The 23,189-nt window shown below is 39.8% G+C and overlaps 1 protein-coding gene across 1 annotated transcript in view; it reads right to left on the bottom strand.

The window, feature by feature from the left end:
* KIF13B (kinesin family member 13B) overlaps nt 1-23,189 on the bottom strand; it is a 231,979-nt gene that overhangs the window by 175,078 nt on the left and 33,712 nt on the right. The window contains exon 3 of the mRNA XM_011944608.1: nt 5,735-5,828. Within this exon, the coding sequence (XP_011799998.1) occupies nt 5,735-5,828 (94 nt within the window). The remainder of the gene's footprint in view (nt 1-5,734; nt 5,829-23,189) is intronic.

Genomic DNA, 23,189 nt, shown 5'->3' with positions numbered 1-23,189 from the left:
AGGTGTTCTTTCCTTTCAGGTTTTGGTTCTGATGTTTAAAGCAGCACCTCTGAGGAGGTATAGCTTCTCGTTTCAGTCTCCAAAAGAACTAGAAGTGTACTAAAACAATTTTCATGGCATACTTCCTTGAAATTCATCACAAATAAGACAAGACGGGAGAGCCTATGTTCTGATTTTGTTTAAAAGGACAAAAGAGAAACAGAAAACCTAATATTGCATGTTCTCACTTGTAAGTGGGAATTAAACACTGGGTACACGTGGACACAAAGATGGGAACAACAGACACTGGGGACTCCAAAAGGGGGAAGGGGAGGAGGAGGAGGCGGCAAGAGCTGAAGAACTCCCAGTGAGTACTATGTTCACTGTCTGGATGGCAAGACTGATCAAAGCCCAAACCTCAACATTACATAATATACCTTTGTTTTTTTGTTTGTTTGCTTGTTTTGTCTTGAGACTAAGTCTCACTCTATCGCCCGAGCTGGAGGGCAGTGGCACGATCTCGGCTCACTGCAACCTCCGCCTCCTGGGTTCGAGCAATTCTCGTGCCTCAGCCTCTTGAGTAGCTGGCATTACAGGTGCCCACCACCATGCCTGGCTAATTTTTGTATGTTTAGTAGAGATGGGGGTTTCACCATGTTGGCCAGACTGGTCTCAAACTCTTGACCTCAAGTGATCTGCCCACCTAGGCCTCCCAAAGTGCTGGGATTACAGGCATGAGCCACTGCACCCGGCCGCAATATACCCTTGTAACAAACCTGTACATGTAACCCTGGAACCTAAAAGGAAAAAGAAACACAAAAGAGGAAAAAAAGAAGGAACAGGAAATTTGATAAAATACCAAGTTTGAGCTTTCTTCCCCAAGCTAAGTGGGTGATATTATTTTTAGCTCCTTTTAACATTTTTTTTGGTCTTTAAAAATCATGCATTATATTTTATAAGAATAGTGAAACTTTTTCAAGTCACCCATCTGGCCTTTCACTAGAAAAAGGCATTCATGTACACATAATACTGGGCAAACAACTAACAAGTATGCTTAAGAAAAGCAGCTGTCATTGTGTGCTTCATCACCACGCACCCATGGCAGGGAAAACAAAAAACAAAAAAAAAAAACAAGCCTTTTCCACGTAAGAAGGTCCTCCATAAAGTGAAAATGTAAAGAAATACAAGGGAAAGAAGATCAAATTTAAGAAAGTGGTGAACTGTAGTGGAGAGGGAAAGGGTTCCTATGTGAACAGAAGGCAGTTCACATAGGTTTAAATTGCATTGGCAAGGATTTGTTAAACTGATAGGTACATAAAAGTGTTTCATTCTGTAGAACTTTTTGTACATCATATTTTTTAATTTTGCTCAAATTTTTCAAAACATTGTTTTAAAATAAGTAGGTACTGCTCAATAGAGAAGTATACCAGAATCCAGTTTACCAGAACCTGGGGTTCTAAATCAGTAGCCAAGGGCTGAATCTGGCCAGGAGTGTTTGGCTTGGACAGCACTATGTTTGGTTTTGCTTTTTCATTGTAATCTGAATGCCTTGAGGCAGGATATGCACTCTTTAATTAGCCAGAGTTACCTCCATTTTCTTTACAGTAAATGAGAGTTTTTAAAAACTGGAACTCTCACGCATTGCTGGTGGGAACGTAAAACGGTGCAGCAGCTTTGGAAACCAGTTTGGCGATTCCTCAAAATGTTCAGAATATAGTTATATATGACCCAGAAGCGTTCCATAACTAGAAACGAATCTAAGAGAAATGAAAACGCACGTCCACACAAAGACTTGTACACAAGCTGCATTATCCATGAAGCCAAAAGAGTAGAAACAATCCAAATGCCCATCAACAGATGAATGGATAAACAAAATGTGATGGAACAGACTATTATTTCATCATTAAAAGGAATGAATTACTGATAAATGCTACGAAGTGGATAAACCTCAAGAACATGATGCTAAGAAGCCAATCACAGAAGACCACCTCATGTATGATTTCATTTATAGGAAATGTCCAGAACAGGCAAATCTCACATCTACAGAGACAGAAACTGGATTAATTAACATGGTGATAAAAATGACGTACACAAGCAGAAAGTGGTGCAGGCTGCACAACTCAGTAAGTGTAATAAAAACCACTGAATGGTTCACTTTAAACAGGTGGATTGTATTGTATTACTATTATATCTCAATAAATTTTTTAAAAAATAAACCAGGCACATCTATTTGCTTCTTAGAAGCTTATAAACTGGATTAAACCTCTCAAATTGTAGTCTGAGGACTATTGGGGGTTCCCCAGAGCTTTTCAGAGAGTCTGGAGGTTGGGATTATTTTCATAACAGTACTAAGGCATCTGCCTTCCTTTCTGTGTTGACATCTGTGCTGGTGGCACGAACATGATGGAGGGGAAACTGCTGGTGCCCTGGGCACGAAGACACCACAGCAAAGTAGCAGTCATTGTATGCTTCATCACCACGTACCCACAGCAGGGGGAAAAAAAAAAAGCCTTTTCCACATAAGAATGTCCTCCACAAAGCAGAAAGAATGATTATTCATTTTATTCAGTCTCGGCCCTTGAGTACACAACTACTTAAGATTATTGCAGTGAAATGTGAAGATATGAGACAAAATATATTTTTAAAAAAAGATATGAGACCAAAAAAAAAGTATGTTCGAGTTGTGGGTTAAACTAGTCACTAGGTTAAACTTTTCACTTGAAACTAACAGTTCCTATGGGAAAATGCACTCCATTTTCCAAACTCACCTATGCCTCAACTTTTATAACACAAATGATTCATACAGTGGAGGCTCCCACTCTCTACAAGAAAATGCACCTTAATCCCTTTTAAGGCAATGTTTTAAGTATACCAATTAACTTTTTAGACAGAGTTAGCTAGAAAGGCCTGTTTGGTGGGTAGAGGAGAGAAAGAAGCAAAAACATAAGATAAAACTTAGCTTAAGAAACTATCTGTATCGTGCCACTGCACTCCAGCCTGGGCGACAGAGGGAGACCCTGTCTCAAAAACAAACAACAACAACAAAAAGAAACTACTTTCCCTACCATGGTGACAAGCATTAAAGTTTTATTACAATCTCACCATGGCTTCCAAACAACAACAAAAATTTATTGTAGGATAAAAGTTTTAAGATATAATTCAAATAAAACAAGGCCTAAAGATTTAGTCATTTAAAGGGAAGCAATTTAGAAATATATTGCTGACAAAGATTTAGAAAATCCCAAAAACTGATCCAGAAAATTAATTGAGGGGAAAAAGAAAATTCCAAAAAGATATTAATTGTTCTAGCAGTATAAGCAGTATAGCTCTGCATGAGCAAATAAGTGATAAAATGTTTCCATGTGTATCCAGGATTATACACAGAAGAACTACACTGATCTGGTGGATTCAAGTATTTCAGTCACAAGAGTGCTCCCAGCAGTGGTGTGGAATAGGAAGAGTTTGTCATTTATCTTTTCCATATTTGACAAAAACGTCCCTTCATTCTTATCCTATGTTCACAGCAATGTTTTGACCTGGTTTTCCAATTCGTTGATACCAAGAAGGAGAAGAGTGGATTGCTGAGATTAATATTTTACTCACTGTAAACATAAAATCAGAAGTCCTGCCTGTCTCCTTAAGAGATGGCATGTTAGTCCCCAAGACTCCACTCAACATTAAGCAAACTGAGTAAAATAAAGTTTCTGACCTTGCAAAGCTGAAATTTCTCTAGAACTAGGTGATTTCTTGGTAGACATGTATACTCAAGTATTGAATACATTTTGGCTTAAAAATGTAGTAACCAGTCAGGTGTGGTGGCTCACCTGTAATCTCAGCACTCTGGGAGGCTGAGGCAGGTGAATCACTTGAGGTGAGGAGTTCAAGACCAGCCTGGCCAACATGGTGAAACCCCTTCTCTACTCAAAATACAAAAATTAGCTGGGCATGGTGGTGGACACCTGTAATCCCAGCTACTAGGGAGGCTGAGTCAGGAGAATCGGTTGAACCTGTGGGGGGCGGAGGCTGCAGTGAGCCAAGATCGTGCCATTTCACTTCAGCCTGGGCAACACAGCAAGACTCAGTCTCAAAAAAAAAAAACTAACAACTGGCCCAATGTGGTGGCTCACACCTGTAATCCCAGCACTTTGGGAGGCTGAGGCAGACGGATCACTTGAGGTCAGGAGTTGAGACCAGGCTGGCCAACATGGCAAAACTCTGTCTCTACTAAAATACAAAAATTAGCTGGGCATGGTGGTGCACTCCTGTAATCCCAGCTACTCGGGAGGCTGAGGCATGAGAATTGCTTGAGCCCAGGAGGCGGAGGCTGCAGTGAGCTGAGATCACGCCCCTGCACTTCAGCCCGGGCAACAGAGTGAGACTCTGCTTCAAAAAAAAAAAGAACAAAAAGAAAAGAAAGAAAAACTTCTTCTCCTGATGTACTCTCTTGCCATGCTAGTAACGTTCTGTTTCTTATCTGGGTGCCACTTATAAGGAGTATGTTCACTAAGAAAATTCATCAAGCTGTACATTTTGATGTGTCTCTACATCAATAACAATAAACCTGCCCCTGTACAGAACACTTTGCAAGATCTTTTAAAAATCACTTATTTGATCTTTGTGGAAAAAAACCCTTGTGAGATACATAAGACAGGTTCAAAAAGATAAAAATAACTTACTACAATAAGATAATGAAGGATTCATTTCAGATTTTCTCACTCCAAATCCAGTGCTCTTTTCAACTCAATTAAACACAACTCAAAAGAACATCTGCAGAGTGCCAAATACAGCACTGTTTCTAGCAGGATTTATGAATCCTACTTTGCACAAAGCCTCATGCCAAATGTCTTTCACCTGTCCTCTCCACGTTCAGGGCCAGTAGGAAAACATCTCTGATACAGCTGATCTCCATAAAAGGTCAGCCTCTCCCCACTCTGACCCACTCTCTACATTGCCAATCAACAACTTTCCCTAATTCTCCTTGATCCTCAATCATAATACTCAAAAACTGTCAAAAACAAAATCTTACTGACAAAAATACAGGCCAAACTTCCTCATCTGCTTTCCAGGTCTTCTGTAATCTGATCCCAGCTTATTTACTGTCCTCCATTTACTAAGAAAACCCAAAATAATCTTTTCTTGCCCCAAATTCATGTTCTTCCCTTCCCTTTTGTTCATACTACCATCCACATCTAGAAATGATGCTCAAATATTCGTCTTCAGCCCGAGTCTCTTTCCCCCAAAGACATTAAAATCCACTGTACAGCTGGAAGTAACAATCCAAAACAATCTATGATTAAATTAAGTAGGACAGATTATAACTGACAGGTATTTAGAGGAAAGAAATCACTGAGGGCTGCAGGCATACCTTCATGAAGACAGCACTTGAAATGGGCTCTGACAGCATTTGAACTTGGCAGAAGTAAAAGCCACTATTGCTAAGGAACCGATTTACATCCTAGCTAATCCTCCAACCAGCTGCACCTCCTTCAAGAAGCCTTCAATTACTTCTCAACGTAACACTCACTGTCTTCTCTGTGCTTCTAATACAATTACTACCTCTAATACTCATTCAGGCACATTGTCATCCCATAGTATAGACTTCATCTCTTCAACTTGAGTACAGGCTCGCAGAAGACGGCAATATGTCTCCACAGGGTAGGCATTCAATATCTATTCAATGCAACTTAATTCAGCAGCCACAGTTGCTTCCAGTTACTTAAACATCCACTGAGCATAGCACTGTTTCTTAACTCACCGGGCATCTCCTTTGGAAAGATTCGTATTTACAGGATTAAGAATAACCTTGTTCGCATCCACATCCACCACACATTTGGTATGCAAGTCAATCTCTGCAGATAGAAAACAAGAAAAACAGTCATTTTAAAAAGTAATTTATTTCAGAAAAGGCATTTGACAAAAATTCAATACTCTTTCATAATGCAAACACTCAATGAAGTAGGAATTAAAAAAACTTCCTCCACCTGATAAGGAGCACCAACAAAAACCCACAGCTAACATCACACTTAATGGTGAAGGACTGGATGGCTTCCCACCCTACATCAGGAATGAGACAAGGGTGTCTGCTACCCAATTTCTACTCACCACTGTACTAGAAATTCTAGTCAGGGCAGTTAGGCAAGAAAAATAAACAATGGGCATCCAGATTGGAAAGGAAGAAGTAAATCCTAAGACAGAGAAAATCCTAAAGAATCCACTAAAACTCTGAGAACAAGTTATGCAGAATACAAGAATATATAAAAATCAGTTGTGTTTCTATATACCAGCAATGAAAAATCTGAAACTGAAATTAAGAAAACAATTTCATTTATAATAGCATCAAAAATATTAAAATACTTAGGAATAAATGTAAAAGAAATGCAAGACTTATACACTGAAAATTCCAAAACATTGTTGAAAAAAATTTAAGACTTGTGAGGGATATCCCAATTACTCTGATTTGAACATCACACATTGTATACAAGTATCAAAACATCACATGTGGCCAGGCGCGGCGGCTCACGCCTGTAATCCCAGCACTCTGGGAGCTGAGACAGGTGAATCACTTGAGGTCAGGACTTTGAGACCAGCCTGGCCAACATGATGAAACCCCGTCTTTACTAAAAATACAAAAATCAGCCGGGCATGGTGGTGGGCACCTGTAATGCCAGCTACTCGGGAGGCTAAGGCAGGAGAATCGCTGGAACCCAGGAAGCAGAGGTTGCAGTGAGCTGAGATCGTGCCACTGCACTCCAGCCTGGGAGACAAGAGCAAAACTCTGTCTCAGAAAAAAAGAAAAAAGAAAGAAAGAAAAGAAAAACATCACATATACCCCAAAAATATGTACAACTGTGATATATCAGTTTAAAAAAAAAAAAAAAACTTTTTAAATAAATTAAAGACTCAAATGGGAAGACACTGCATGTTCATGAATTGAAAGACAATACTGTTAAGATGACAATACTCCCCAACTGATCTACAAGATTCAAGGCAATCCTATCAAAATCTCAACTAGCTTTTTTACAAAAATCAACAAGGTCTTACAATCCATATGGAAATGCAAAAAAATTCAAAACAGACAAAACAATCTTGAAAAGGAAAAAGAGGGCACTCACCTTCCAATTTCAAAACTTACTACAAAGCCACAGTAATCAAGACAGTGCAGTACTTACAGAAGGAAAGGCATATATAAATCAACGGAATAGAATTGAAAGTCCAGAAATATATACTGTCACGTTTATGGTCAATTGATTTTGACAACGGTGCCAAGAAAACCCAATGGAGAAAGAACAGTCTTTTCAACAAATGATGAGACACTGGATACCCACATGCGAAAGAATGAAGTTGGATCCCTACCTCACATCACAATCAAAACTCCAAACAGATCAAAGGGCTAAATGTAAGAACTAAAACTATAAAGTTCTTAGAAGAATACATAAGTGTATATCCACATGGCTTTGGGTTAGGAAATGAACACCCAAAACACAAACAACAAGATAAACTGGACTTCATCAAAATTAAAAACTCTGGGGCTGGGCATGGTGGCTCATGCCTGTAATCCCAGAACTTTAGGAGGTTGAGATGGGAGGATCACTTAAGGCCAGGAGTTCAAGACCAGCCTGGGCAATATAGTGAGAACTCCCCCAGCTCTAAAAAAAACAACAACCAAAAATTAGCCAGGCATGATGGTACATGCCTATAATTCCAACTACTGGGGAGGCTGAGGTGGGAGGATCCTTTGAGCCCAGGAGTTCAGGGTTACAGTGAGCTATGACTGTGCCACTGCACTACAGCCCAGGCAAGAGATCTTGTCACTAAAAACAATAACAAAAGTTTTAATTAAAAATTTGTATGCTTCGGCCGGGCGCGGTGGCTCAAGCCTGTAATCCCAGCACTTTGGGAGGCCGAGACGGGCGGATCACGAGGTCAGGAGATCGAGATCATCCTGGCTAACACTGTGAAACCCCGTCTCTACTAAAAAATACAAAAAACTAGCCGGGCGAGGTGGCGGGCGCCTGTAGTCCCAGCTACTCGGGAGGCTGAGGCAGGAGAATGGTGTGAACCCGGGAGGCGGAGCTTGCAGTGAGCTGAGATCCGGCCACTGCACTCCAGCCCGGGCGACAGAGCAAGACTCCGTCTCAAAAAAAAAAAAAAAAAATTTGTATGCTTCAAAGAACACCATCGACAGTGAAAAAGGGAATCAAAAAAGTATTTGCAAATCATATATCTAATAAGGAACTTGCATCACAATATATAAAGAACGCTTACAACTCAATAATAAAAAGACAAATAGGCCAGGTACAATGGCTCACGCCCGTAATCCCAACACTTTGAGAGGCCAAGTTGGGAGGACTGTTTGGGCACAGGAGTTTGAGACCAGCCTAGGCAACAGAGAGACTGTCTCTAGGAAAAAAAAAAAAAAATAGTGTTTAAAAATAGCCAGGCATGGTGGTGGGAGCCTGCGGTCCCTGCTACTTAGAAGGATGAGGCAGGAGGATGGCTTGGGGCAGGGAAATCAAGGCTGCAGTGAGCTGTGATGGCAACACTGCACTCCAGCCTAAGTGACAGAGTAAGACCCTGTCTCACAAAAAAAAAGAAAAAGAATCAAATTTTTAAATAGGCAAAGGATCTGAATATACATCTCCAAAACAGATACAAAAATGGCCAATAAGCACAAGAAAAGATGTTCTATATCATTCAACACTGGAATGCAAATCAAAACCATAATGAAATACCACCTTGCACCCACTGGGATAACTATAATCAAAAAGACAAATCATCACAAGGGTTGGCAAGGGTGTAGAGTAATTAGAACCCTTGTACATTACCGGTGAGAATGTAAAATGGTACAGTCACTTTGGATAATAGTCCAGCAGCTCCTCAAAAAGTTAAACAGCGTTACCACCTGACCCAGCAATTCCACTCCTAGATACATACCCATGAGAACACAAAACTTGTACACAAATGTTCACAGTACCATTATTTGGATACTCATAACAGCCAAAACGTGGACACAACCCAATGTCCATCAACTGACAAAAGGGTAAATGTGGTATATCCCTAGCACAGAATGCTACTGAGTAATAAAAAGGAATGAAGAACTGTATTAGTCCATTTTCACACTGTGATAAAGACATATCCGAGACTGGGCAATTTACAAAAGAAAGATGTTTAATGGACTCACAGTTTCATGTCGCTAGGGAGGCCTCACAATCATGGCAGAAGGCAAAAGGCACATCTCACATGGCGGCAGAGAAGAGAAGGAGAGCCAAGCGAAAACGGTTTCCCCTTATAAAACCAGCAGATCTCGTGAGACTTATTCACTACCACGAGAACAGTATGGGAGAAACTGACCCCATGATTCAATTATCTCCCACTGGGTCCCTCCCACAACACAAGGGAATTATGGGAGCTACAATTCGAGATGGGATTTGGGTGGGGACACAGCCAAACTATATCAAGAACTGATAAAAGCTACACTGTGTACGAAGCTAACACTAAGTGAAAAAAGCCAGTCATCAAACACCATATATTGTATGATTCTACTTACTTGAAATATCCAGAATAGGGAAATCTATAGAGACAAAATAAATTAGTGTTGTCTAGGGCCAAGGAGTGACTGCTAACAGGTACAGTTTTCTTTCAGGACTGATGAAAATGTTCTAAAATTGATTGTGCCAATGGCTATACAACTGGGAGCAAACTAAAAATAACTGAATTGGTTGAATTGTATGGGGCATGAATGATGTCTCAATACAGCTGTTCTAAAAAAGTAAAGACCATGGCTTGTTTATGATCTCATATTTTTATATTCTTATATTTTTCTGACCCAAAGTATGAAACTGTTTCTGTTTCCCTTATCTCCACTACTAAAAGATAAGCTCTGCCAGGCACAGTGGCTCATGCCTGTAATCCCAGCGCTTCGGGAGGCGGAGAGCGGTGGATCACTTGAGATCAGGAGTTTGAGACCAGCCTGGCCAGCATGGTGAAACCTCGTCTCTACTAAATATACAAAAAATTAGCTAGGTGTGGTGGCGTGTGCCTGTAGTCTCAGCTACTCCAAGAGGCTGAGGCACAAGAATCGCTTGAACCCAGGACGTGGAGGTTGCCGTGAACCAAGATCACACCACTGCACTCCAGCCTGGGCGAAAGAGCAAGACTCCGTCTTAAAAATAAAAAGAAAAGAAGAAGATAAGGAAAGGAACAATACCATGTCAGAGTTATTCTGTACTTCCTAAAGAACCTTGGCCAAGGTCAATGTCATATTCATTATAACTTAAGAGTGTTTCCACTCTTAAGAAAGGTAATTGTTTTTTTCACTTTAACTCATATAATTAAGCCAAATGCAAAAAAGCAAAACAAAACAAAAACTTCCTTCCCTGTACTAGCCAAAACTTAACTTTTCTCACATCAGTTATTTTACATTTATTCTTAAATACATATTCAAAAAGTACTAAGTAGTTAGTGGTCTCTCTTTAAGCCACACATTTTTCAAGCAAACAGCAAAGAGAATCAAAAGGAAAACTTTAGAGTTATGTTTGACCTAAATGTGGAACACTAACCCAAAAAAGACAAATCTGTTCTAATGTGGTCAACTAGCATTAAAATCTATTTCTAACGTTTTGTGTTTAAATCTACTCTAGACTATCAATCACAGAAATGCTGCAAGCAAGTCTCAGCCACACTGCAACAATTTTTCAGACACGCAATTTTACCCCTTCACTTCCTCAGGCCCAGAGGTCCATGAGAGTTTCTTAAAACCACTGCTTAATGCAATCTGACCATATTGTATCAGCTGGCTCCTCACAGTCAAATCTATATCATACACAAGCACATTATCAACTCTCCGGAAATCTACTGTGACTCACCACCCACCACAAAGTTGGTCATTAGTTTCTTGCAAGAACATTTGGTCTGCACAGAAGAACTGCAAGTGCAGTTCTCATACAGAATACATCTAGAATGCAGGCCTCAAAAAAATGGGTGGTTCATCAAATATTTTCCCTACAATAGTGCAGTTCCTTCATTTCAAATTATCTTAAGAAGGGAGCCAAACACTGTCCTTCAGCATTCACGTTTCTCTCCTATGCTCTTAACAGCTTCTCCCTCTGCCACTCCCTACACCATGTATGTCATCAGATAAAACCAGTAACTTGGAAGAATTAAATGGTGTGATTAAGGGACCAATCCTGGAAAATCCAAAATAATACAAAAAAAATCACCTAATAACTAATAATACATCTAACCTAAACTCATTTTGTCCTAAGATGGCAACTTACAAATGTCCCTTACATCCAACACCCATCAAAGATGGCCTTTAATATGTAAATCCAACCCTGTGGATTAAAGGATATTAAGAGAAGGCTTTTCAAAGGACTATTGAGAATATATACACAAGCAGAACATCTAGGACACACACCCAAGCAAATAAAGGCAATGAGATTTGAAGCAAGCTTAAGGGTCAGATATATGAAATGCATTTCAATATAAAATGCCATAGCTAGTGTACCATCAAATGTTACTAGTTGGTTGAATTAAATTATATTGCTACAAGATTTTAAATGTGACACACTCGCCACTGAAAACTTCTTGCTGTATATAATGCTTAGAGAGCAAAGCAGTGGTGAGGACAACATGGTGAAACCCTGTCTCTACAAAAAATACAACAATTAGCCGAGTGTGGAGGTGGGCGCCTGTAATTCCCAGCTACTCAGGAGGCCGAGGCCAGAGAATCACTTGAACTCGGGAGGCAGAAGTTGCAGTGAGCCAAGATCATGCTTCTGCATTCCAGCCTGGGCAACAGAGGGAGACCCTGTCCGAAAATGGAAAAAAAAAAAAAGCAAAAACAATGATTAAATAGCAGTTACAAATTTAAGCCTTAAACTTAGCCTGGAAAAACAAAAAACACCTACCAAAAATCCAAAAGATCAATACCTTTCTCTTGGTTTAAAATACTAAATTAAAAAGAGCCTAGCTGCTATGCACTGCCTTTGTAAAAACAGCACTAAAGTGTGCCCGTGTTCATGGCAGCAGCTAAAACGCGGAAGCAACCCAAGCACCCACTGATAAATGAATGGATAAACAAAATGTATATACATACACTGCAATATTCACCCTTAAAAAGGAAGGAAATTTTGACGCACCATAACATGAACCTTGAAGACATCATGCTAAGCGAAATAAGCAAGTCACAAAAGGACTATGATTCCACTTACATGAGGTAGCTAGGGTAGTCAAATTCATAGAGACACAATGTAAAATGGGGGTTACCAGGGTTGGGGGAAAATGAGAGAGGAGTTGTTACTTAATGGAGATAGAGTTTCAGTTCTGCAAGATGAAAAATGTTCTGTAAATAGATGGTGGTGATGGTGATACAACAATGTGAAATGTACACAATGCTACTGAGCTGTACACTTCATAGGCTAAAATGGTAAATATTATATTGTATTTCACAATTTAAAATATAGCACTCAATACTCATTATAAGTAACACATGGACAAGTTTATTCATAGTGAAGCCTAAAATAGCAAGATTATAATTTAATTAGTACTATGTATAAAAAGCAATTAAAAGCAAGAGTGATATTAAGGTAGCACTGTAAGTTTATTTCATGACTAATCAAGCTTTACAATACTCAGAACCACGAATGCTTTGACGTACTCATGAGCCAGGAAAGGAAAGGAAAAAGGAAAAAAGGAAAGGGGATGGGAGAAGGGGGAAGTGGGAAGGGAGGAAGGGGAAGAGGAAAGAAAGGAAGAAATTAATACATTCCACCAACAACATTAAAGATCCTGTATTATTTCCCAAACAAGATTCCTTTCCAGGGCAAATTCCCCACAATGAATATTAAAATATCAACAGTTGACAACTCAGTTTATTCAGCCAGCATATTAGTCACCTTGTAAAAGTGAACAATAATTTAAAACAAGTCTTTCTTCGATGTACACATCAGCTATGGCTCCCACCCCAATGACATCATAGTGAAATACGGGCAGGGCCTGGGAGACTCCCTTTACAAAACTCATGTTCCATCTGGAGAAATGCATCATTCTCAGTTTGAACAAAATAATTCTGAGTTGCCTACTTAGTAACTTGCTTTTCCAGAAAATTAGTAATAATTTCCAAACCAAATTTACTATCCAGAAACATAAGTGTACCTCCCTTTACCTACCAGTCAAGTTCCTAAATATCTATAGTTGACTGTTAAATTCACTTGGGTTCATTTTTTAAAGGTAGATAATAAACTATTTGTAAGATTTACTTATTCAACCGCAAACTTTGCATGCCACATGTGATCCTATTTTCAACCAATTAGTGTCACATACCCAATACTTTTCCATGTCTACACACCTTCATAAATAAAACATTCATCAATGATATTTATGTAGGAAAGACTTGTTTTCCCAATTGGAATCTAATATTTAATGGCATAGCAGGAAACACTACTTATACTACTTTGTTCTATTTATAAGTCACTTGGGACCCCCTTTTTTATTGAGATCTGCTGACCCTGGGAGAAAAAAATTACGTGATACCATATAAGTAAAAAGCAAATTGGTCTTTGTTTTCTAAAAAGAAGTATGTAAAATATCCTAATCACTACTTTTATATTGTTACTAGTAAACATGAAAATGTATTAAATAAATAAAAGGTTAAAATATAACTGAGCTCTAACATGGCTAACGTAGCAATGAGATGCCAGGTTAGGAGAGGAGATATGGTAGTGTGAAAATAATTAAAATAATCCCCCAGCTACTCGGGAGTCTGAAGCAGGGGGATCACCTGAGGCCAGGAGTTCAAGACTAGCCTGAGCAACACAGCAAGAATCTGTCCCTAAAACAAATTTTTAAAAAATAATTAGCCAGGTGTAGTGGCATGCACCTGTAGCCCATCTTCTCAGGAGGCTGAGATGGAAGGATCATTTGAGCCCAGGAGTTAAAGGCTGTGATGAGCTATGATTGTGCTACTGCACTCCAGCCTGGGCAACAGAACAAGACCCCATATCTAAAAACAAATAAAATAATCCAATGTGACCAAAAACATAAAATGTTCATACTCAAGAAACGAATCAGCTGGGTGCAGTGGCTCATGCCTATAATCCTAGCACTTTGGGAGGCTGAGGTGGGAAGACCTCTTGAGCCCAAGAGGTCAAGGCCATAGTGAGCTATGATCACAGCACTGCACTTCAGCCTGGGCAACAGAATGAGACTCCATCTCTAAATAAATAAACAGTTTAAAAAAGAAACCAATCAACCTCAGAAGACTAACAAACAGGTATTTAAAAAACTCATAAGGCACCTGGCCAACATGGTGAAACTCTGTCTCTACCAAAAATACAAAAATTAGCCAGGCGTGGTGGCAGGCACCTGTAATCCCAGCTACTCAGGAGGCTGAGGTGCGAGAATCACTTGAATCCGGGAGGCAGAGGCTGCAGTGAGCCAAGATTATGACACTGCACTCCAGCCTGGGTGAGAAGAGCAACACTGTCTCAAAAACAAACAAACAAACAAAAAAAAAAAACTCATAAGGCAGAACTAGAATAGCCAAAACTATCTTGAAAAAGAAAAACAAAGTCAGAGGACTTGACTCCCCATTTCAAAACTTACTACAAAGGTAGAGTAATCAAGACAGCACGGTACTTACATAAGGAAAGACATATATAAATTGATGGAATGGAATTGGGAGTCTAGAGACATACTGTCACAGTTATGGTCAATTGATTTTGACAAGGATACCAAGACAATCTAATGGAGAAACAACAGTCTTTTCATCAAATGGTTCTAGAACAACTGGATATCCACGTGCAAAAGAATGAAGTTGGATCCCTACCTCACACCACATTCAAAACTCCAACTGGATCAAAGACCTAAATGTAAGAACTAAACCTATCAAACTCTGAGAAGAAAACAAACGAAATCCACATGATGTTAGATAATGGTTTCTCAGAAATCACAGTAAAATCAGAAGCAACTGAAAATAAACTGAACTTCATCAAAATGTAAAACTTTCATGAATCAAAGGACACAAGGGAGTGAAAAGGCAACCCATAAAATCAAGAAAATATTTGTAAATCATCTATTTGATAACAGAATGGTATCCAGAATGTATGAAGAAGCCTTACAACTCAGTAATAAAAAGACAAAAAAACAGTATTTGAAATAAGGAGAAGATGTGAATAGAGATCTCTCCAAAGCTATACAAATGGCCAATATGCACATGAAAAGATGCTCAACATTATCCACCAGAGAAAGGCAAATCTAAACCACAGATACCACTCCATATCCATTAGGATAGCAATACTCATGGAGAGAGACAAGAACAAGTGTTGGTGAGGATGTGGAGAAAGTGGAACCTTCATGCATTTCTATGGGAATGTAAAATGGTTCAGATGCTTTGGAAAACAGTTCCTCAAAAGTTAGTTACTATATGACCCATGTTAGTCTTCTGAGGTTGATTGGTTTCTTTTTTAAACTGTTTATTTATTTAGAGATGGAGTCTCATTCTGTTGCCCAGGCTATATATATTCCTATATATTCCTACATATAGGAAATGCCACTCCTATATATATGCATATATGAGAAAAATGAAAACACATGTCTACACAAAAGCTTGTACATAAATATTCAGAGAAGCATCATTCATAATAGCTAAAAATTGGAAACAAGCCAAATGCCCATCAATTGATGAATGAATACAACACACAGCATATCTGTGTAACAGAATGTTGTTCAGCTATAAAAAGAATGAAGCACTGATTCATGACAAAACATGGATGAGCCCTGAATGCATTATACTGAGTGAAAGAAGCCAGATACAAAAGTCCACATAATATAGGATTCCATGTATTAAATGTCCAGAATAAGCAAATCCAGAGTCAGGAAGTAGATTAGTGGTTGCCAGGGGCTGGGGAGTGGGAAATGGAGAGTGACTGCTAACAGGTACAAGGTTTCTCTGTGGGGTGATGAAAATGTTCTGGAATTGGATAGCAACGATGGCTGCACAAGTCTGTGAGTAAACTAAAACCCAGTAATGGTACACTTTGGGGATGTGACTTATATCTAAAAACCAAGAAGAAAAAACTTGGAATGGATGACCCCACTACCCTCAATAGATAGAAAATACAGTTAGGGTCCTTCAACCATATTCCTACACATTCACTACTCAGAATACCCCAGCTCACCAAATTCCTCCTACTTTCAATAACCTCACATTTTACCCCATCAAGAAAATGAAGCTTGAAATTCCAGGGCTTTCCCATTATATAATTATTCTCTTCCTCCCATATTTCAAAAACTTCTCTCTATTGGCCCTATCTATACAAGGTTCAAATAGCTCCAAAAATTAAAAAAAAAAGTACCTATCCCTCCAGGTACCACTCTGAACCCTCCCCCTTCTACCTGGAGCTTCTTGAAAGAATATTCTTGAGACTCGCTGCCTCCATACTGGCATGCCCACTCACTCCTCAGCCCACTTCCAATGCCCAACACTAATTCATTTCAGTGAAATTATCCTGAACATTAACACTGACCATCAGAACACCAAATCCACTGAACACAATTCTGTGTTAATCACGCAGCCATTCCTGTGACATGTGATTGCTGACCTTTCACTCTTTTGACACATTTTTCCTTCTTAGGCATCCACAACTTTGCTTTCACCTGATTCTCCTGAGGTTGCTCTTCTTGGCCTCTGTGACCACCTCTATCACAGACACACCTGAGGTGCTCTATCTTCTACCTACAGTAATGACTCCCAAATCTACACCTATGTCCAGTCCCTTCGTTTCAGACTCATATTCACAATAGTCTTCTGGATCCATCCACCTGGCTGCACTTCAGGCACCTAAAACCCAATTGTGCTGAGTTGCTTCCAGGCACACTGCATCTTATTCATAGTTGCAGGCAAGGTACATGGCACATAAGCACTGATGACATACTGTTGGACTGTCTGAGACTAGAACTCATCATTTCCCACACCTCCACCCTAAAACCTGCTTCTCCTGTGCTTCTGATTCAGTTAATGACACCAGCATTCACCCAGTCATCTAAATCAGAGGCTTCGCAGGGGATTTCCCAAGTTCAGTGATCCTCAGATGCCAACACAAATCCACTGCATGTGCAGCACCCATCTGGACTCCTCCACGTCACCGCAGTGGGACTTGGAGCCAAGGGGCCCGCTCAAGCTGTCTTCTGTGCTGTTCTCAAATCCCGCCCCCATTTCTTTAATTCATGATTTGCTGCCATCAGTGCACTAGGTACATATGTTCTTCCAATGAACTCACACAGGCATCTCTTATTATCAACAAGACTGGGAGCTCTTTTGGTGGAAGATTAAGACTTATGCTTCCAGTGTATCCTGCACATCTCTGAAAATGAAGTGATCTCAGGATTGCAAGATCCCCTTAAAGATAATGATGTCCAACATTGCAGTAAATGCACAGGTGGGTTTTGTAGTTCTGGGAATGTTAATTAACCTCTCTGAGGTTCTGTTACATAGAAATGCTACAATTACTACCTTTTACTTTGGAGACAGTCTTGCTCTGTCACCCAGGCTGGAGTGCAGTGGTGCGATTTCAGCTCACTGCAACCTCTGCCTTCCAGATTGAGGTGATTCTCCCACTTCAGCCTCCCAAGTAGCTGGGATTGCAGGCACTCGCCACTACACCCAGCTGGTTTTTGTATTTTTAGCAGAGACAGGGTTTCACCATGTTGGCCAGTCTAGTCTCACACTCCTGGCCTCAAGTGATCCACCCACCTCGGCCTCCCAAAGTGCTGGGATTACAGGGGTGAGCCACCACACCTGGCCTACAATTCCTTTTCAAAGTCTGGTTTGAAGAATAAAATAAAGCATTAAAAAGCACTGAACTCCACTGCTTGCAAATAGAAACTTGTCAAAAAGCAGCTATTTTCTTTTTCGTCAATCGATGCTGTTGAAATGAATGACTAATGGATACCATTTTCTAAAGATATCTTTATCTCCTGAGAGCAAAAGCCCCATACAGTTAAGTCACGGACTTGTGTGGAGTGGACCAGTTAGTTTCATGCACTTCTGAGGTCACAGGGCACACTGCTCATCTTGGCCGAATTTTTTTTTTTTTTAAGAACATGCTCTGTCAAACACAAGGGGAACGTGATGAGCAAGCACAGAGATCAATACATCCATTTCCACTCAATCAGCACTTCAATCCATCTCCTTAACTAATAGTTTTGTCAGTGGTTTCTTCCATTTTCAGCACTTAAGTGGAAAAGTCAGTCATCGTTTTATGGAGGTGAGAGGGTAAAAGCTAATGCCAATTAAACAACATCGTATTTTATATTATAAATGTATATTTCTTGAAAGGAGGTCTGGCCAGCCAGGGCAACAAAGTGAGACCCTATCTCTACAAAAAAATATTGAAATTAGACAGACATGGTGGTGCACACCTGTGTACCAACTCCACAGCAGGCTGCAGCAGGAGCACTGCTAGAGCCCAGGAGGTTGAGGATGCAGTGAGTGACGATCATGCCACTGCACTCCAGCCTGGGCAACAGAGGGAGACCCTGTCGCAAAAGAAAAAAAAAAAAAACAGGAGATTTGGGGAAAAGAATTTGAGTGTACCTTCTTCTTAAAATGCCTCTGGCCCTATGTGCATATATGCAAATTTCAGTCACTGAGTTGACAGCAGAAACAAAACAATGTTGTAATAGATGTGTGTCTCATTCACCATTAACATATTAAGCAGATGCTGACAAAAAAAGTATCTTCTGTTTTAGCAAATTTCCATCCATGGTCCTCTTTGGCTCCACATCTGTCAGTGATCTCTCTGAGAAGACTGAAGAATCACCAATGACCCCAGGGGTCAAAGCCACCTTCTTCTGTCCCTTCATTTCCTAAGGGTCACCTATGTCTTCATCTTCACTGACTACCAGCATCTTCTAAGCTTCCTCGCACTTGCTGGGTTTTTCCTTTGCCTTCTGAGTCACAGCTGCTTAATTTTGACCGGCTTCCTTACGCTGCCCATCCACAAGCCTTCATTTTCAGCAAGCGCTTTTAAATCCTGCTCAGCTACGCCAGAAATCAGTCATCTACTGAGGTTTCCAATCTTGCTTTGAGATCTACCAATTTTTCTCCATTGTGTTTGTGTCTAAGACCCACACAAGGTCACAAGAAGCAAAACAGAGTGCATGGACCAGCCACCCTAGGTCCAGACTTCTGGCCTGGCCGCATTGAGGGCTTCCTGCAATCCACCTGACCTTTCCCATCCCATCATTCTCTAGCTATCCTCACAGAATCTCCATTCTGGCAGGCAGATCTCGTCTCTGCTGCCTAAACCTGCTTTGCTCATTCTTGTCTCTGTGTCCTCACTCTCAGGCCATACTTCCTCCTCGAAGAATCCATGCCCTCCCCTCCCCCGTGCTCACATCATAAGCTTCCTCCCTGGAAGTCCAACTAAAGTTCACCCTCCTCAGTGAAGTCTAAACTCTCGATTCCCTTATTTCCCTGTCATTCGCCTAGCACTTAATAACTAGCAGCCTGCTACAGCTGTTTATCTTTTAATCTAATCTTTTCACAGGCATTTTCTTTTCAAGCCCAAGACAGTCATTTCCTCACAGGCATGAACCATAAAGCATGCTTTAAGAAACTTAATATGATGGTACCAGGCAACCCTAAGAAAACTTTTAAGAAGTAAAATCCCCCTAATAAGAACAATCAATTTCACTTTTTCATGTTTCTTTCTAGCTCTTGCCCATTCCTGTATACACTTTTACATAGTAATAATCATAATAGATTTGATCAGTTACACATACAGCTTTACATTCTTTTTCCACTAACAGAGAAAATGATCTTCCTTGTTAAACGGTTTTGACTGTCATCATTTTAATCGCTGTGTAACAGTCCCTCCATTGAGATACTAGATCATGATTACCAAGGCACTGACTCTATTAGACATTATTACATACTTCTGTGTCTTTCACCACGCCAAGTATTGGAAAATGCAAAGTAAACTCATTTGAAATATCTCCTGAAATAAATTTCTTGTCCATTCTCCCTAACACCTGAAATAATCTATTTCACTGTTTCTATCTTCATTTATTTCATTTCCTAGTTCTACCCCCTTAGTCTAGATAGGTAACAAAGGTATTCCAAACACCTTTTACAGGTATTTACTTATTTTGATAGTTGATCTTACACAGATTTAAACACAGGAAATCCCTTGAAAAAAGGCATTAAGCTCTTATCCTATCTAATATAAGCTAGATACCTGGCAGGCACTCGACAAAAGTTTGCTTAACTATTAAATGTTTTTTAAGCCACCTAAAGTTAGAAAACATCAAATTCCTGGAAAGGAGAATGTTGCTGATCTAACTAATCCCACCAATTATGGCTACAAAACTTTCAGCTCCTGTAATGATTAGACAGGTTAATAATGTATGAATGGCTGTTCTGTGCAGTGCATGGACCGCACACAAGAGTTATCTGTTGAGTTGTACAGTCTGAACAACAACATTGGAAAACAAACAAGATCTGCAAATAGAACTCGAAGATCTTGTGACAAAAACTTACCCCTTTTTCTCTAGTTGTTTAGCTTTGTATCTCAGATGAAGAAAGGCAAAATAAAGGTTGTAATATTAAAATTATGTAAAATTGCATACACGTGAGCACAAACTGGCATGGAAAAGAAAAGCTGTTAGGATGAAGAAAGTATGTGAACTTCTTTCCTTTTTATTTTTCCTTTTGTTAGTGTAATGTTAAAATAAATGTATGACTAGAAAAATATTCCTGACAAATTAGCCATTACAACTCTTCCTGTTACTGAATTAGGGCCTAATGCTTAACCTTCAAATAACTAAGGTTCTCAATCCCACATACAGTTTAGCAAAAAGACTAAAACACTCTCACTTCGAGGATAACTGTTAAATAATAAATCAGCTAACTACCTTAAAACTCCAAATACCTAACCTAAGCACAACCAGACACTGAATCACACAAGGACTTAATACACCAGAGTTTTCTGGAAATTTTCAGATTTCCCTCAAAAGACAGCTAATGTGATTCCAAATATCAGAGTCTATACAGTAAAACTACATCATCACAGTAACCCATTCTCATCCCCTCATTTGTGGACAGTGATTTATAAGGTTGCTTCCTGCACTTATACGTTATGATAGAAACTATCAGGACTCAAGTTTTACTATTTGTCATAATTATACACTATAATACTAATAACTATTCAAAGTAATATTCTTTTCAAAATTAAGGGAAAGGTTCCTACAGATCATATGAGGAAGAAAAAAAGAAATTACTGGAAAGAAAAATGGTTTTTAATCTTTTTTTCTTTTGAGATGGAGTTTTGCTCTTGTCGCCCAGGCTGGAGCACAGTGGCACAATATTGGCTCACTGCAACCTCCGCCTCCCAGGTTCAGGCGATTCTCCTGCCTCAGCTTCCCAAGTAGCTGGGATTACAGGCGCCCACCACGACGTCTGGCTAATTTTTTGTATTTTTAGTAGAGACAGGGTTTCGCCATGTTGGGCAGGCTGGTCTCGAACTCCTGACCTCAGGTGATCCACCTGCCTCGACCTCCCAAAATGCTGGGATTACAGGCGTGAGCCACCGTGCCTGGCCTATTTTAGTCTTTCTATAAAAACTTTAGATACCAATTTTTAAAAATCACTGGATTTAGAATCCCACCACACTGTATTCCATAATAACCTTTTTACTTACGTTAACAATTACTTCATAGCAAAAATGGAAAAGAACAAATTTATGTGTGGTAATCACTGAAAAAAGAAGTCCACATGCATGTCAGGAAATATAAGGCTAAGAATGGGCACTAAGTGAACTCAGGAGGTACTTTACACCAAATAATGCACTTCTCTATATAGACTAATGGAATCTATGGGTAAACCTCAATTTAAAAAATGAGTTGAACCCAAGGATCAGCTCACATCCATTCCACAGCTAAAACTATTATTTATTTGCCTTCCTCTAAACTCTGATGTTTATTACAACCTTATCAATTGCAATTTATAAGTGAAAAGCATACGAATTCCCCTCAAAAAGTGAAACCAATGGAGAAAGGGAGAGGGAAAGAAGGGCTCTAAATATCTGAGATGTCTTTTGTGGTGGTTGGTTCGCGGCCTCTTTTTAGCACTGACATTTCCAAGTTTTTTGTGAAAAGGAAATTTTAAGAATGTGCTGAAACCATCCTTTCAGAATCAATTCCCAGATATGTTTCATTTGGCTTCTTTCTTTAAATTATTGTGATGGTAAACTGGAAGTAAACTGAAATACAAATACCTGAATATTTAAAAACTGACGCTTCTGAAAATTTTCAGAATTGCATCGACGTTTACTTTGTGTTGTCAGAGTACGAGATTAGTGAAGCAAAGCAGGATTCAATCTTGCACTAGTTGAGAACTTAAAGTAATTAAGTTCTTAAGGAAAAAAACTCACCTGACAGCCTTAATCGGACCTAGCAGAAACAGGACAAACCAATTCCCATAGATGAGATAACTTCAAATGAGAAGCCAATTTCCCCGAGAAGGACAAACCAACAAAGCTTATGTCAACTGGTTGATCTGTACGTCTCAATATACACAAAAGAGAGCAAAGAAGAGGAAAACAACCTATAATTTCTACATAAAAATTAACACTTGATTTTGCTAAGAAGCTACAACTTCTTAGTTGTCTCTGGTACTTAAATGATTCTAATCAAAGTCTTATCAATGGCAAAGTCATCCCCTGGGACAGTAATAGTGACCCCAATGATAGAACCTTGTATATAAAGTGTTTTCAAATACATTATCTTATTTAAAGCAACTCGCCCAGTCACGCTGCTTTTTACTATCAAAGCCAAGACCCAGCCCACCTTCTCCCCTGACTTTTGGGGTTCTCTCCACTCCCTGGGTCTACAGATGACTTAAATGTACTCGGTTTATCTGCTTTCTCTACCCTCCCTGCAGACTTAAGAGAATGTCAGAAAGATACAATTCCACAAGAATCTTGGCACTTAAGCTATTTATTGAACGATGACCAATGAGACTTCAGGCAAAACCAAAACTTTCTCGACTGTCCAAAAACAACGAAAAAGGCATCTCCTCCACCTGACCTCAATCTCAGGACGCCCAGGTGGAAGGAACTGGCCGCGGGGCACCCACCTGGCCCCCTGCCCTCCTTCCCGCCGCGGGCCGCGGCGGTGCAGGCTTGGGCGACCCGGGCGAGACGCGGGGT

This window comes from Colobus angolensis, unplaced genomic scaffold, assembly GCF_000951035.1.
Source record: "Colobus angolensis palliatus isolate OR3802 unplaced genomic scaffold, Cang.pa_1.0 Scaffold233, whole genome shotgun sequence".
Taxonomy (NCBI): Eukaryota; Metazoa; Chordata; class Mammalia; order Primates; family Cercopithecidae; genus Colobus; species Colobus angolensis.
Note: the sequence above shows the minus strand (reverse complement) of the source record. Positions and strands in the feature narration are given on the sequence as shown.